The sequence below is a fragment of the Bos indicus genome, chromosome 19, assembly GCF_029378745.1.
Source record: "Bos indicus isolate NIAB-ARS_2022 breed Sahiwal x Tharparkar chromosome 19, NIAB-ARS_B.indTharparkar_mat_pri_1.0, whole genome shotgun sequence".
Lineage (NCBI taxonomy): Eukaryota > Metazoa > Chordata > Mammalia > Artiodactyla > Bovidae > Bos > Bos indicus.
Window position 1 is genome coordinate 43,310,183 of NC_091778.1, and position 16,729 is coordinate 43,326,911.

A 16,729-nucleotide genomic window follows, 5' to 3' on the forward strand; every position below is an offset into this window, starting at 1 on the left:
GGAGGAACTGTTTTCAGCTGTTGTAGTGGAATGGAGAGCAGCCATGAAGAAACAGACTAAGGAATGGCTTCATGGAACAGGTGTGTTGAAGACTGGAAACCAGTATTTGCTAAGACCTGTATGTGCCACACCTTTACAGTTACCCTCTTATCTAAGCCACACAGCAATCCCGAATCATCTCCCGACCTGCTCTTTTTCATGGCTGCATCAGGCAGCATGTGGGATCTTAGTTCCCTGACCAGGTATCGAACCTATTGCCCCCTGCGGTGGAAGTATGGAGTCTTAGCCACTGGGCCGGCAAGGAAGTCCCTCAGAATCATCTCCTTTCTACAGCTCAGGAAAATGAATTACAGAAAGACCAAACAACTTGCCCCAGTCATACAGATCCACCAGGAGCTAACTCTAAGGCCTGTGGAAGTGGAGCTCCGCCCTGGAGGACGGGCAGGATCCATGACCCGCTCCCTTGCCTTTCATTTATTTGGAAAAAAGATACACACACATACAGTTCACAGTTACACAAAGTGGATCCTATGGTAAGCATCTGCCACATCTTGCCCCTTCTTAGATCCCACATGAACCCTTTCTACACTGACATCTCAAGATCCACCTTGTTCTTCTCCGGCTCAGTTTTCTATTACATGGTCATGCCATGAGGACGCAACACAGTCCCCTCCCAACCAGTGTTCAGGGTGTTTCCATGTCTTGCCATCACCACATAGCAGCAAGTATCCTCCAAGTACACATACTTCTAAACATTTCTGCACACATATCCACCAAGTAAATTAGCAGAAATTGAGCTGGTAGTTTACAGGAGAGGTTCATTTTACAACCGGACAAATCGTGCTATTTGGAGGTGACAGGAATCTGAAGGAGAAAGGCAATCAACCTAAGGGGAAAGGATAGTGTGACAGGCTTACTGGAAGGAAGAACTGAGGGTGGCCGCACCTCGCAGCGTGTGGGATCTTAGTTCCCCATCTAAGGACGGAACCTGTGTCTCCTGCAGTGGTAGCGTGGATTCTGAGCCACTGGACCACCAGGGAAGTCCCAGGGCTGAGGGTTTAAGTGTAGGAATTATCACTGCTGCAGGAAGCCTTAATGGCCAAATTTTATTTTATATACACACAGCAGAGGTCAAGGTCTGACACTCAGCTACTGACGAACTGATGGGTGACAAGCGGTTGTTTCCTTGGTTTCTTCGTTAGCGGGTGGGCCTTCTTTAAGACCGAGGATTCTCTAAGCTGGACTCCAGGGGCTGAGGTCTGGCCAGTCCCACCCAGCAGGAGTGGGAGAGCTCAGAGGGTCTCTATCTAACATGCACTACAGGCTGGACTTCTCCTCCCCGGCACTTTCGTATGTATCAGGTCATCTTAACACCCCCAGAGGCTTTCCTCTACAACCCCTGCCCACACAGGACTTCCCACCAGCCCCTCGCCAGCTCTGAGCCTAGGTTATGTCCTCTCCCTCCCCCGCCCCCATCTCGCTCAGCGAAACTCCTCATCCCTTAAGGAGCAGTTCATCTTTAGACGCCATCTCAACTCATCCAGGCAGTATGTTACTCGTACTCTGAAGAGGGACTCAAACCCTTGCTCTGGCCTCAATCTGGGGATGAATTTGTCTCTTGCAATTGGACTTTAGCTTCTAGAGAGGAGGGGGCCAGCTGGCCCTTGTGGTAACCAAGCAGGTAAGAATGCTTATTGACGGAACCAGCCACTTGCTAAGAGGCCCACGTGGTTTCCCAGGGATGCCCTCCCCCGGACCCCCCGCCCAGCAGGGGCCAGTCCCGGCCCTACCTCGGAGGAGAACATGGCCGCACAGGTCCCGATGCACCAGCAGACCACGGGCTTGGTGATGCGGCCCTCCGTGACGCCCCGGCAGATCTTATACTCCTCTGTGCCCCCTATCTGCCAGGCGACAAGAAAAAGCCCCTGAGTCAGTGGAACCCATTCTGAGCTGCTCCCAGAGCAGCAGTGCAGCAGGAAAATCTGTCCTGAATCAGGCAGGAGCCCGGAGTTCCAACTCGAAGATGAGGGAACAGGGGCTTTGGTCAAATAACAGCCTGGAAGATGGAGATGAGAGATGCAACAAAGTATTTTCAAACGATGATGGGTATCCTTGGAGAGTTCCTAGAATTCCCCCTTCCTGATCTAAGGGTATGAGATAATTTAGGGCCAGATCTGATCAGGGGCACGTGTCAGAGAGGTTCTTTGACTCCAGCTATCCACTCCACCCACCAGGGACAGACTGGGGCCAGCCAGGGACTGGCACTTTCAGTTATACATAAACAAAATGCGTGACTTTCTTAAAACCCCAAATCCCATGACTTTTATAAAGAAAAAAAATAAAAACAAAACAAACTTACCTCTCCAAGAACCACAATCATTTTGACTCCTGCAGTGTCCTGATAACGTAACACGTGATCCATAAACGTTGAGCCGGGGTACCTGGTGAGAGCAGGAGGTGCAGTGAGGTGAGGTGTGAGTACAGGTGTGGGAAACACACATGTACTGAGAACACTGTGGAGTTTTTTGTGGGTGTGGATGCTCAGTGAGGGTCTGGAGATGCCTCAGGAATAATGGGGGGGGGGAGGTACTAAATGGAACACAAGGGAAGGGAAGGAAGAGGAATTAATAAGCGCAGAGAAGTTCCCACGGCAGTAAGAGACACCTGGAGGGTGCACATGGCGGGTGATTTTAAAATATGTCCACAGGGACTTCCCTGGCAGTCTAGTGGTTAAGACTCTGTGCTTCCACTTCAGGGAACACAGATTTGATCCCTGGTTGAGGAACTAAGATGGGCTTGATAAAGGACAGAAATGGTATGGACCTAACAGAAGCAGAAGATATTAAGAAGAGGTGGCAAGAATACACAGAAGAACTGTACAAAAAAGATCTTCACAACCAAGATAATCACGATGGTGTGATCACTCACCTAGAGCCAGACATCCTGGAATGTGAAATCAAGTGGGCCTTAGGAAGCATCACTACAAACAAAGCTAGTGGAGGTCATGGAATTCCAGTTGAGCTATTCCAAATCCTGAAAGATGAGGCTGTGAAAGTGCTGCACTCAATATGTCAGCAAATTTGGAAAACTCAGCAGTGGCCACAGGACTGGAAAAGGTCAGTTTTCATTCCAATCCCAAAGAAAGACAATGCCAAAGAATGCTCAAACTACTGCACAATTGCACTCATCTCACACGCTAGTAAAGTAATGCTCAAAACTCTCCAAGCCAGGCTTCAGCAATACGTGAACCGTGAACTTCCAGATGTTCAAGCTGGTTTCAGAAAAGGCAGAGGAACCAGATATCAAATTGCCAACATCTGCTGGATCATCGAAAAAGCAAGAGAGTTCCAGAAAAACATCTATTTCTGCTTTATTGACTATGCCAAAGCCTTTGACTGTGTGGATCACAATAAACTATGGAAAATTCTTCAAGAGATGGGAATACGAGACCACCTGACCTGCCTCTTGAGAAACCTATATGCAGGTCAGGAAGCAACAGTTAGAACTGGACATGGAACAACAGACTGGTTCCAAATAGGAAACGGAGTACGTCAAGGCTGTATATTGTCGCCCTGCTTATTTAACTTATATGCAGAGTACATCATGAGAAACGCTGGGCTGGAAGCAGCACAAGCTGGAATCAAGATTGCTGAGAGAAATATCAATAACCTCAGATATGCAGATGACACCACCCTTATGGCAGAAAGTGAAGAACTAAAAAGCCTCTTGATGAAAGTGAAAGAAGAGAGTGGAAAAGTTGGCTTGAAGCTCAACATTCAGAAAATGCATCTGGTCCCATCACTTTATGGGAAATAGACGGGGAAACAGTGGAAACAGTGTCAGACTTTATTTTGGGGGGCTCCAAAATCACTGCAGATGGTGATTGCAGCCATGAAATTAAAAGACTGAAACTTCAGTACTTTGGCCACCTCATGCGAAGAGTTGACTCACTGGAAAAGACTTTGATGCTGGGAGGGATGGGGGGCAGGAGGAGAAGGGGACGACAGAGGATGAGATGGCTGGATGGCATCACCGACTCGATGGACATGAGTTTGAGTGAACTCGATGGACATGAGGAGTTGGTGATGGACAGGGAGGCCTGGCGTGCTGCAATTCATGGGGTTGCAAAGATTTGGATACGACTGAGCGACTGAACTGAACTGAACTGAGGAACTAAGATTCCACATGCTGCTTAGCATGACCAAAATAAACAAATAAATAAAATATGTCCATAAGTTCCTTTAAAAAGGTGGAAATTCATGCTTCTCTTCCTGAATTTGGGTCATCCAACACTCTCCCCTGACTAGCTCATTTTGGGGGAAGGCAGCCAAGAGTAGTGGCTGGGGGAAGGACTCTCAGCCATCAGGGCAGAAGCCCACCTGCCAGCCTCCTGCAGCCTGCCCATATCTGACCACCTCTCAACAGAGACCTCCCCTGCACCTGCCAGAACCTCCCAACCAAGCCCTGGCTCCTAAAGCACAGGAACCATGAGGATACACGTTTATCACTGCAGTCACTTTGTTTTGGGGTAATTTTTAAGAAACACAGCAATAGATAATGAATACTGTGTGCCAAGCTGCATCCCAGGCCATTGCTAGAAGGTCTATGTATAGGCCGAAATATTTTAATTTTCTACTGTCACCTGAGTTTGCAGAAGGACTTAAGGCCAAGTAGGCTTCAGATCTCCAAGGTCCTTTTGATATACTCAGGAGCATTAAATCCCAAGAGGACAATATAACTGGCAGCACCGCCCAGACTTGTCTGACTTGGAGCCTTCTGTCAGGGAGCACCAGGGAACTAGGGGTCCTAAGACCACCTCCCCAGAGACCTCAGCAAAAGTCCCTTCTCACTCGGGCGCTCCATTCAGAATGATCTGGGAGAGCCAGGAGGGTTGACGAGGTGACTCAGTCTTAACAGCTTTTGGTTTCTAGGCCAAACAATAGCAGCAGTAATAACAGTAAACAGTAATAGCAAACATTTATCATGGTAACAAGTACCAGGCATTGCTCTAAGACGTTACTCAATTGATGACCTACTGATCATTGTTCCTACTGACAAAAAATATTAAGAACATGATTTGCGACGTAGTAAGAAATAAATATATATATATATATGTGTGTGTGTGTGTGTCTCTTGCTTCCAGTTCCTGGCACAGAGCTCTGAAAACCCTCACTATCTGAGTGACAAGGGTACTAAGAGCATCTTTTGTTTTCATATTTGGTCTTTGGCACTGGTTCCTGACCCAGCACGCATAAGACCTTTGTCATTTTCTGAGTCACGGGGGTGGACAGCAGTGTTTTGTCTTCATGAGGCAACTCTCGGCAGGCTGGTACAATGTGCTCAAAGGAGAAGGCACAGAGGCTCCACACACTCTCCCTGCCATGACCCATTGCCCTCTTCCACCTCGTTGCTCATTAGTTACATACTTTTGTAATAACCTGGGAAGCCTGTGAGTAAATTTTTCCTGAGTTCAGCAAGCCTTTCTAGCAAATTATTAAACCTGAGGAGGGAGTCATAGGACCACCCTTCCCCCTCCCCACTGACTTATAGCCGGTGTTCAGAAGTACCAAAGGCTGGGGTTTGCAGAGTCCTAGGGGACCAAGCCCCAAACCTATGGGATCTGATGCTATGATGCTATTTCCAGACAGACAATGTCAGAATTTAACTGAACTGTAAGACTCTGAGTGGGGGTATCTGCAGAGAATCAGAAAACTGCTCAGCGCTAGAAAATTACCCTCATATTTGTGGCCAGAAGTATTAATGAATAAAAGAATAGTTTTCTCTTTCCCTTTTTTTTTAATTTGGCTGCCCTGCATAGCTTGTGGGATTTTAGTTCCCAGACCAGGGATTGAACTGGGCCCTTGGCAGTGACAGCTTGGAATCCTAACCACTGGACCGCCAGGGAAGTCCCCTCCCTTTCACTCTTATTAACTACAATTAACACCGAGTATTTACTAAGCATCAAGCCCTGTACTAGTCTCATTTAATCCTCCAAACCCTGGAGAAGGAAATGGCAACCCACTTCAGTATTCTTGCCTGGAGAATCCCCATGGACAGAGGAGCCTGGCAGGCTACAGTCCACGGGGTCACAAGAGTCGGACACGACTTAGAGACTAAACCACCACCACCACCAATCCTCCAAAAAACCCCCGTGGGGGATATTACTCTACTCATTTGCTCTATAAGGTTGATGGAGGTCTAGGGAGGGTTGGTAACCTCCCCAGGATTGCAGCAGCCACCCCCTCCCCGAACCCTGCTACCCCAAACACAGAAACTAGGATTTGAACCCCTTGGGCCCGATTTCAGAATAGGCCCTGCTAAGCACTGCCCTCTGCTGCCTTCCTCTGGCTACAAATCAGACAACAGAATTACACCCAAAGCCCAAAAGCCTTTTGAAACACCTTTTTAGAGTGTTTGGGATGGTCACGTACACACATCTATGTCTAAAATGGATAACCAACAAGTACCTACTGTATAGCACATAGAACTCTGCTCAGTGTTATATGGCAGCCTGGATGGGAGAGGAGTCTGGGGGAGAATGGATACATGAATACGTATGCCTGAGTTCCTTCGATGTTCACCTGAAACTATCACAACGCTGTTAACTGGCTATGAAAGTGGAAGTGTTAGTTGCTCAGTCATGTCCAACTCTTTGTGACCCCATGGACTGTAGCCTGCCAGGTTCTTCCGTCTACGGAATTCTCCAGGTGAGAATACTGAAGTGGATATCCATTCTCTTTTCCAGGTGAGCTTCCCAAATCAGAGATCGAACCTGGGTCTCTGGCATTGCAGGCAGATTCTTTACCATTTGAGCCACCATTGGCTATATCCCAACACAAAATAAAAAGTTAAAAAAGATCACCTGTCCCCACCAATGGCCACGCCCTCGTAGACGCCATCTGTGGTTCGAGAGATGATATTGTTGAGCTCGTTGGACATGCCGCCCGAACGCGAGACATAGGCCACACTGCCTGGGCGGTACAGCTTAGAGGCCAGGATGTTGTCCAGCATCCCGCCGGTGTTCCCGATCTTAAAGCACCCGGGCTTGATGCCACCAACCTGCCGGGGTGGAAACTTCGGTCAGGGAGGAGGACAGGCTGAGTGACCACAGAGCTCTGCTGAGTCACAGAACCCAGATCACCCGCCCAGCCCACCCTGGCCAGCACCTGCACGTGTGGTTTCCTGCTGAGGAAGATTCTTCTCCCCGTCAAGAGACATGGCACAGAAAAAAGGAGCCATGTGGTGGCTTATAACTGCAGATATAGATGTGCACACTCAGGGTTAAGTAACCTCTTTTGCTCCAAAAGGACAATGTCATCCAGTAAAGGTGTCTGATGCAAGCAGGTACTCTGCTCAAGATCACCCTCCACCTCCAAGACGAAAGGTCCCTGGCTTAGCTCAAAAATCTTAGCTTCAACCAAATTTTTAGTGTAACAGCTAAGTAAAAACAAATAGCAACAAAAAACATTCACAGGGCCATTTTTTGTTACACGAAGAAGCTTTGTGTCAAGAATAAGGCCCCTAGGTAGATTTCTCTTTGGTTCACAGTTGCAGGAATGAATAATCAAAGACCATGCTAGGGTTGTATGAGGATGGACAAACAAAAAAACAAAAAAAGCTTGTTATTCCCTTGAAACTATAAAGGGGATATTATCTGGGGAGACAGCCCTTTAAAAAATTAACTGGAAATGGACAGGGAATTCCCTGGTTGTTAGGACACAGGGCTTCCACTGCTGGGGCCGGGGAGCGATCGCTTGTTGGGGAAGTAGGCTCTCGCAGGCTGCAGGAGCAGTCAGAACAAGCAAGCAAAAACTGGCAATGGACAGACTGACTTTCAGCAGGTACTCTCAATCTTTTCAAACTAGACAGGAGACAGAAGAGTCAACGATGAGCTTTCTGAGAGCCTGGAAGCAGAAGGGACACTCACGGTGGCAGGTCCAATGATGGTCACTCCCTTCTGGTCTGCCTTCTTGATCAGCTTCCTCGTGAGCGCCTCAGGGATGCCTTCGGCTATGATGGCGATGGTCCGGATCTAGAGCACAGGGGACAGTTATCGTTTCACCACGTGAGACAACGAGGCGGCAACCTTTCCTGAACCCACCTCCCAGACCTCTCCCAGGAGTAAACATGACAATATGCACCTCCTTCTTCCCACCAGCCTCTGGTCACCCTCCCGCAAAAGAGAGACGCCTGAAACTGCTCTCCATTGGTCACCATCACAGTGAGTCCGTAACCAAGCAGAAGCAAAGGTTCCAGAAACCTTGCTGTAGTCAAAGCTGTTATATCCTCGCCCATCCAAAAACTGACATGACTCAGCCCCATCTGTCCAGGTGCCTGATTATAAACCGGCTATAGGAATAAGCCACATGATAGAAACAAGCTGTTTCCACACCTGGACCAGAGAGTAGGCTAAGGGAAAAGCCAGAGCAGGTGGAATGGAGTGAGAAAGATCCCACACAAACCTTTTCTATAAAGGGTAAGACAGTGTTTGAGGGTTTGTTGGTCATACGGTCTCTGGGGGTAACTAGTACATTTTGCCTTCGAAGCATAAAAGCTGCCATGGACAATGTGTAAATGAATGAACTTGTCTGTATTTCAATAAAACTTTATTTACAACAACAGGCAGGGGGCTGGGTTTGGCCCTTGGGCTGTAGTTCACTAATCTGTACTCCAGACTAGAAAAGCTGCTCATTTTTAACAGGAATGTTTTGTGGGTTTTTTTCGCTTCACCTAGATGTCAAAACAAGTTTATGTTTTCTAGTCATAAACTGAAATAAGTCAGTTCTGTATCAGACAATAATTTTGAACAGAAAAATGACTATCTTAATCTGTAAGAGCTCTTACAAATCAATAACAAAAAAGATAAACACCTCAATAGAGAAAAAAGAAGGGAGGCCACATCACAGAATGCAAATGGCCAACACATATTTTCAAAAGCTCATTTTAGTTAATAATCAAAAATATGCAAATTAAATAGCATGCCTATCATTCTGTCATGTATATATGTTCTTTAAATCCAAGCATTCAGTGTTGGCCAGGGAGGCCTGGCATGCTATAGTCCACGGAGTCACAAAGAGTCGGACACGACTTAGCAACTGAACAACATCAACAGTGTTGGCAAGCAGGATGGATCAAAGGCTTTCAAAGCTGCACATTCTGGTGCAGCAGTGTGACTTCTAGACATTTACGTGGGGAAGCAATGAAGGATATATGCTCATCACAAGACTTGAAAAAGCAAAAATGGTAAATATTGATGTGGAAAGCATCACTGACAGAGATGGATTATAAAACAGATATGTTATTCCATTTGTTCAAATCCAGAAAAAGGTATGGATAAGGATGTACACAGAGTCAGCAACCGTGTTTCTGGGAAATTAATCTTGAAATATTTTTCCTCTTCTTACTTCTCGGCATTTTTTTCGACAACAAATGTGTAACAATCTTACAATAAAAATAATGCTTTTGATCCTGTTTTCAAAACCAGTCTCAGCACAGAGAGCAACTGGTAGGTACGGATGATCCTGGACTCTGCCAGCCCAGGTGAGCAGCCCGCCTACCCTCAGTGACCACGTTGCCTCCTGAAGATCAAGTCTCCCACCACTTTCACCCAAATCACTGGCCAGTCCCGAGTCCCAAGGCCTTTGTCCCCAGTGGACACCATTCAGGACTTGCCCGGCCTCCCACCCCCAGGGCGCAGTGAGCTACCTGAGCGTAATTCATGGTCTCCATGGTGCTGTCGTAGGCTGAGCGCAGGGAGGCAAAGTTGATTAGCACGTCTACCTCTGGGTGCTTCTTCATGGCATCAGCCATGTTCTTAAAGACGGGGATCAGGATCTCCTTGTGACCCCAGTAAAACTTCTGTTTGTGGTCCCCACTGTGAGAAAGGCAGAGGAGGGCTGAGGACATGGTCAACCTGCAGGGGCTCAGGAGGGCCTTCACCCAGAGGATAAAAAGGCAGGGTCACCGTCTTCAAAGAGTTTAGTTTATGGGAAAGAGATCCCCCAGAAACATCAACCGCCCCCATCTGAGATGGGCAGACACCTCCCCAGCAAGGGGGGATAAGCCAAGGCCCCCCAGCTGTGTTGCTGTCAGAGGAAATGCGATGAGGACCTCCACTTGGTGGCTGCATCCAGCCTCCCCGCGGAGTGACTCACGTGAACGGGTAGACCATGGCAGCCACTGAGGGCTCGTCGCGGGAGCAGACGTAGTCGAAGTCCAGCATGCCCTGCACAGCCCGGGTCTGCATGCCCCACACGATGGCCTTGGTGTGGCGGCTGAAGAGGGTGGCGCTCTTTCCTGGTGGGCAGAGACACTGCGAGTGCACCCAGTACACACACCCCTAGGGGCTACCTGCCAGACCCCTCCTCGCCCCAGGTCCAGGGAGAGTGACTCATCAGAACTGCAAAGGAAGGCAAGAGGATGGAACTCGGACAAACTGGGGGACGATGCACCTGGATTTGTTCTGCAAAGAGGTAGCAGAGAGTGAGAAAAGAGCAGAGAGGTCCTGCCTGGCTGGCCAAGAGCTCAACGGTGAATAGACAGCAGAATTCCTACAGGAAAGGTGTATGTATGCAAATGAGGGCTTGATCAATTTTTTTTTTTTTTGGCTGTGCTAGGTCTTCATTGCTGAGTGCAGGCTTTCCCTAGTTGTGAGAGCTACTCTTGGTTGTGGTGCATGGGCTTCTCATTGTGATAGTTTCCCTTGTCGTGGCGCACAGGCTCTAGGGCACAGGTTCAGCAGTTGCCATGCGTGGGCTTAGCTGCCTCGTGGCATGTAGAATCTTAGTTCTTGGCCCAGGGATCCCCTGCACTGGCAGGCAGATTCTTAACCACTGGACCATCAGGGAAGTCCTGATCAATTATTTTTAAAGTCATCTGAAAAAAAAAAGTTAAGTTCTCCCAATCACAGTGACTGAAAGACATGTTTTTTTCTAACTTTGGTGTGGGGGCAAGGGAGGTGGGGGTGGCGGGAGGCGTGGCCATGCTGCTCAGCATGAAGGATCTTAGTTCCTTGTCCAGGTATTGAATCTGTGCTCCCTGTAGTGGAAGCATGGAGTCTTAACCACAGAACCACCAGAGAAGTCCTGCAGACTTTTTATTTTTTAATTGAAGCATAGCTGATTTACAATGTTGTATTAATTTCTGCTGTATAGCAAAGTGACACAAATATATATATACACACACACACACACACACACAAGTACATATATATCTCACAGGACACTGAATATAGTTCCCTGTGCTATACGCCAGGACCTTGTTGTTCACTATAAGACTTCAAACAGATCCCCAACAATCCTTACCACCTGTGACCTTGGACATAAGACAGCTCATGTCAGGATTTAAACCTCTTGATTCTAGGTCAGTGTAGGTGCAAGAAAGAGGTTTGTTGTAGGCTTATCTCATCGACCTTCCACCTGACCTTCTCCCCACAGCCTCCTCCCAGGTGGCTCTTTCCTGCTCCTGGAGGGGTCACCAGAGGGTAGGAAAGGGCAGAGGGGATTGGGAGCTGGCAGTCACCTAGAGCAGGTGCGTCAACTGACACCCCCCCCCCGCCCCCCCCACCCCCCCCCCACCCCCCCACCCCCCCCCCACCCCCCCACCCCCCCCCCACCCCCCCCACCCCCCCCCCCCCCCCCCCCGCTCTCAGCTGGAGGAAAGTAGCCCTCAGGGGAGGTTCTCAGCTGTCCCTCCAGAAACATAATGCAGAAAACTCAGGGGCATTTAGTATTAATTAACCTGCGGTACTATCACTGGCTTGGCTAACCAAGTTCAAGGTCTGATTATTTTAAGATGAAGCTTCCCTAGTGGTTCAGTGGTTAAGAATCTGCCTTGCAATGCAGGGAACACAGGTTTGATCCCTGGTCAGAGAACTAAGATCCCACATGCAGAGGAGCAATAAGCCCGAACGCCACACCAGAGCCCACGCACCACAACAAAAGATATCGCCTGTCACAAGGAAGATCCCAGGTGCCACAACTGGGACCTGATACAGCTGAATAATTTTTTCTTTTTTAATGAAATTTAGAGATCACTTTCCCCAGGCATGGAGGATTCACATCCCATGCAGGCTATCCTCTTCCATCACAGCCGTAAGCTTCTCATGACAGAAGGCTCCTAATGGTGCCAACACCCAGGATTTACGGTGCCCTGGATCCATCTGGGTTCAGTGAGACATGAGATCACAGAACAAGTGAGGCCACTTCGTCCAGTTCCCTCACTTTCCAATTCCTGCAAACTGAAGCCCAGAGATGCCAAATGACGGAAACTGTAGGTCATCTAGCATCAAAGTCAGGGTTACACAAACACGACCTTGAGATGCAGCTCAACTGTGCAAGTGAGGAGGGACATAAGCCAGCACTGCCCCACCCAGCTCCCCATTCCCGGGGATCCCAGGACAAGGTCTGGAATCTGTACCAACCCACACGCACTCCTAGCTTGAAAAGGGCAGAACTGGAGCGCTCAGCACACAGAGAAGACAAGCTGAAGGTGGCGACCCTCAGCCTGCTAGAAGCACAGAGGCCCCAGAGAGAACCTGTGCTTTGGGGCTAAGCCCCCACGAGGCTCCTCCACTGGCTCTGGTGTCCTGGGCCAATCTGCCCCCACTTCCTGCCCTCCTTTCCCACATAGCTCAGGACTGACAGCAAGACCAAAGCCATTTCTCCCTCCACCCCCACCCCCATCCCGGCCAAGAGCCCTCATTGAGAGTCTGTTCAGGGCTCAGCCTCAGGTCTGGTTTTCTACGTAAACAACGAATGTTGCCAGAGGCTGGGAGGAAGGGCTACTTGACCTCGCCTAGTTACCCCTTTCCTCCTCTTAGCAAGGAGTCACAGGTCATCCTTAAGAGACTACCATGCCCCGGATTTTGCACAGCTGTGAGTATCAAAAAGTTAAATGGAAGACCTGACACTTCGAACTGATGCATCTATCCACCTCAGTGAACCTAGTCACGTGTGCACGCGAGCGTGAGCACACACAGATCCTATCCCTGCTAAACAGTGACCTTACACACACACAAAGCCCAGTCCAGATTAACTGTGCACCCTTCCGGGTCTCTCTCTCTCCTCCATCCTGTCTTCCTCCCAAATCCCAGAGAAATCTGAACCTGTCCCAGGTGCTGGGAGCTCTGGGATGCAGTCGGCAGTGGTGAGACTGAGGTGGGAAAAGAAAATGAAGCCGTCACGGGATGCAGAGAATCAGGTGGTCAGCGGCTCCCCTCCTGGCCCGCTGGCTCCGCCAAGCCCCCTTCAGTTTCCATGGCTTCCTCCTGAGGCCGTGGGCCTGGCTCCTGCCCCTCCTGCACTGTCCACTCCCCACCACGTATGAGCTGGTGACAACCCCCATGGCAAGGAAAGCAGGGGCGTGAAATAAAGCAGGGGTGGGAAGGGAGGGGGCAAAGACCAGGACTTGGGGCAGGCTACACCGAGGCAGGGACAGAGAAGATACCAGACAACACTGCAACCCACCAGGGACGGGGAGACAGAAGCACAGAGTAAAGACTGTAACCCACTAGAAAGCCACACGCGGAGCTGGGGGCATCCTACCTTGCAGGGGTCTTGGACTTGGGACTGAATCTGTCAAAGAAAATGACCAAGGCGACTGAGTGACCCGTTGATGGCTGGAGGCTTTGGAGGGAGAGGGTGGGAACAGGAAGGGGTTGGTGGACGAGCCTCGCCAGGCTGCCACCCTCACCATCTCTAGTCTGTTCACAACAGACAGGGGCCCGGCCAACAGGAGGGCCCCGATCAGCAGAGTGGAGCCAAGAAGGGGCAGAGGTCCAGGGCGTAGAGAGAGGAGCGAAAGCACCGAGGCTCAGAGGGTGCATTGGACACCAAAGGCCCAGGGTCTCTGGATGGACAGCTGGCCCAGGCCCGCCCTCCTAATCCTGTTTTGTCCCCGGGAAGCAGGGGACATCAATGAGATGATGAGGCTGAGAAGATGGACCTGACACTGTGCTGGGGACAAAGCAGCCGTTTTGAGGACTTCCAATTCTGAGAGCCCGGAGCCAGCGCCACTACTCCACAAAATGCCTCAAGCACACTCTGTCCACCCCAGGAGGAGACCCGGGGTAACTGACATGGGCTACCTAGTCCTGGTGGCAAGGGCTGGCTGGCAGAGATCAGGTCTCTGATGAATCAGAGGAGGGAGAGACGAGTGGGCAAACCAGATGGGAGGGCAGACAACGTGTGGCCTTGCGGTACGCTCCCAGGAAGGTGAGACCCAGGATGGTGGGGGCGGGCACAGGAGTCTTCTGCCATCCTGAGCTTTGGGCTCGTGCTGTCTGCTCAGGGGGAGGGCCTGAGGGACCTTCCCCCAACCTGGTACTCCTGTAACTCCGTCTCCTCCGCAGCCCACCAGCCCAGATCACACACCCCGTGGGAGGGGGCAGAGAAGACAACTGAGGAGTGGAGTGACCCCACTTGCAGAGAAGGCTCCGGCCACCACATCTCCGTGTCCCATTCCCATCCCACATCCCACGTGCCACGCCCACAGCGAAGCCCAAACTGCTTCCGTCCACCTCTGCTGGCCCAGCGAGGTCTCAGAAAGGAAGAGAGGGTTCTAAAACCACGTTGGGAGTTACCTTGGAGCATGGCAGGCTTGGCCTTCTTGGCAGGGGCCACCTCATCAGTTCTGGACTCAGAAAAAGATGCCGTCCTGCTGGGGGCTGGAGTCTGGGGGGACAAGGGGGAGAAAGTAAGGGTCACAGAGAATAGCTGGGAAAAAAGCCAATGGTCCTTAAGGCCCCAGAGAACTCAGGTAATAAGAACTACACACAGCTCTGTTCTCCACAAGATGCTTTCAAAAGTACTATGCTAATAACCCTCTGAGATAGGAATCAGTAATGTCCCCAAGCTATAGACAAGCAAACTGAGGTTCTTGGTGATAACTGCCGGGGTCCCTCCCTCCGCAGGATTTGAACTCGGGTCTAATTTAAAAATCCCCTATCTTTCCACACCACCACCTTGACTAGGGCAGGAAAAAAACCAGCAGAGATACAGAAACTAACCACATACAGCCTTCTCCCTGTACCTCCCCAAGGTCCCCAAAAGGTGGGGACTGGGCCCCGGATGGGATGGGGTATGAGGGGCGACAAAGATGACTCTGCGGGCTTTGCAGCAGAGGAAGACTGGAACCTACTGAAGTACTCCCGCTGGCGTTGAGGAGGAAGTTTGCGGTGTGGGCCGCTGTGGGCGGCTGATTGGGGATGGGCCGATGGCCCAGGGCCATGCCCACGATGGCCGTCATGTGAGTCTCGGTGCCGAAGACATGGATGGGGATCCCAGTGGTCTTCCCTGTGAGGAAGGAAAAGCACTCATCACTTGAGTCTCCTAAGAAGTGCCCGTGGCCGCAGGACTCTGCCAAGGACCCTTCTGAGCCCTGGCCGTGTCTGGCACTTTCTGTGCAAGCCCGATTATCCCAGGACAAGTTGGTGGTCATTTTCTTCACCACTAAACAAATCTCTGTAAAGACTACCTGCCAGCAAGAGCATGAAATGGCTTTATGGACACCCTCCAATGACCACAGCATCGTGAGAGCCTGCCCTCCTCCTCCACCCCTGTCGCCTGTGGCCACCGCACCACAGCCCTCCAAGCCCAGCCTCTGTTCCTGAACACCTGGGCTCCTCTCCTCTCCCCAGGGCTCTGCCCTGCTCCTTCCTCCGCACGGAGCTGTCACCTGGCTGTCACTCAGCTCAGCTGAAGTGTCACCTTCTGAGAAAGGCCCTCCCTGACCTGACAGCCGTTCCCCTCCACGCCGCCCTGCCTGGAGATCCCTGGTAGACAGCATCATGTTCCAGCCGCTGTTTACTTGTCTTAATGTCCCCAGAGTTTAAGGCCCCAGGAGTGACTGGGTGGCATTAACTAAGCTGTGAGCCCAGGGCAGGTCTTCAGTTTTAGGTGAGAATTAGGACTTGAGACCACTGTAAGTGATCCAGGTGGCTGTAATATTTGCCATGGATCCCAGATTTGGGAAAACGGGAAGGCGGAAAGGTCCAGTCTCTCAGTCAGAGGGCCCGCTCACTGAGCAGGAGCGGCTCACATCTCCTCCCCTCTGTCTTGTCACCTGCCCCTCAACCCCCGCCCTATCCCCCTCCCCACACCTCACCCCTACCCTCACCCCACCCCTCATCCCCACCCCCACCCCCCACCCCTCACAAAACTGCTCTTGGCACCAGGGCTGCGCTTCACTCAAGACCAAAGTCCGCTGGTTCGATCAGGTCAGTTCAGAGAGACCTAATCTTAGTCCTCACTGATGAGACGTGGTACCCCAGTTCTTGAAAGCCCTGAGTCTGAGGTCTCTGGAGCCTGCAGGAGGCACCCAAAATGGAGAAGGAAGAAAGGAAACCAAAATGGACCCACGCCCTCGCTTCCCTCAGCTCAGAGAGGGGGCAACTCCTTCCTGTTCTACAATCTGTTGGACCCCCACCTCCATCCAGGCCTGGATACTGACCCGTCTCCCTCCCCTCACCCCTCAGTCTGGGCCACCGCTCTGTCCTGGAGCTGCCACAGCCTCCTGGGTGGTCTCCTTGCTTCAAGCTGGCTGCCCTGGAGGCCTTATCTCCACCTGGCAGCCTAACTAGCCCTCAACTCCAAGTCAAATGGTGTTGCACCTCTACTCAAGTCTTCCAGCAGCTGCCAGGGTCACAGCCAAGTGCCCACGGGACCTATACCAGCCCTGTATGCTTCTCCCTCGGCCTCTCTGCCTCCAACCTCCACCCCAGGCTCCTCAG

General features: G+C 50.8%; 1 protein-coding gene across 3 annotated transcripts in view; it reads right to left on the minus strand.

The window, feature by feature from the left end:
- ACLY (ATP citrate lyase) overlaps positions 1 to 16,729 on the minus strand; it is a 44,477-nt gene that overhangs the window by 12,126 nt on the left and 15,622 nt on the right. Inside the window, exons 12-20 of one of the 3 annotated variants that reach the window (XM_019980946.2) lie at positions 15,139 to 15,293; positions 14,582 to 14,672; positions 13,545 to 13,625; positions 10,155 to 10,296; positions 9,706 to 9,874; positions 7,928 to 8,032; positions 6,863 to 7,059; positions 2,360 to 2,441; positions 1,791 to 1,901 (exon numbers count right to left, since the gene is read on the minus strand). In XM_019980946.2, coding sequence (XP_019836505.1) covers positions 1,791 to 1,901; positions 2,360 to 2,441; positions 6,863 to 7,059; positions 7,928 to 8,032; positions 9,706 to 9,874; positions 10,155 to 10,296; positions 13,545 to 13,625; positions 14,582 to 14,672; positions 15,139 to 15,293 — 1,133 coding nt within the window. The remainder of the gene's footprint in view (positions 1 to 1,790; positions 1,902 to 2,359; positions 2,442 to 6,862; positions 7,060 to 7,927; positions 8,033 to 9,705; positions 9,875 to 10,154; positions 10,297 to 13,544; positions 13,626 to 14,581; positions 14,673 to 15,138; positions 15,294 to 16,729) is intronic. The other 2 variants (XM_019980948.2, XM_019980947.2) reach the window with 2 other exon arrangements.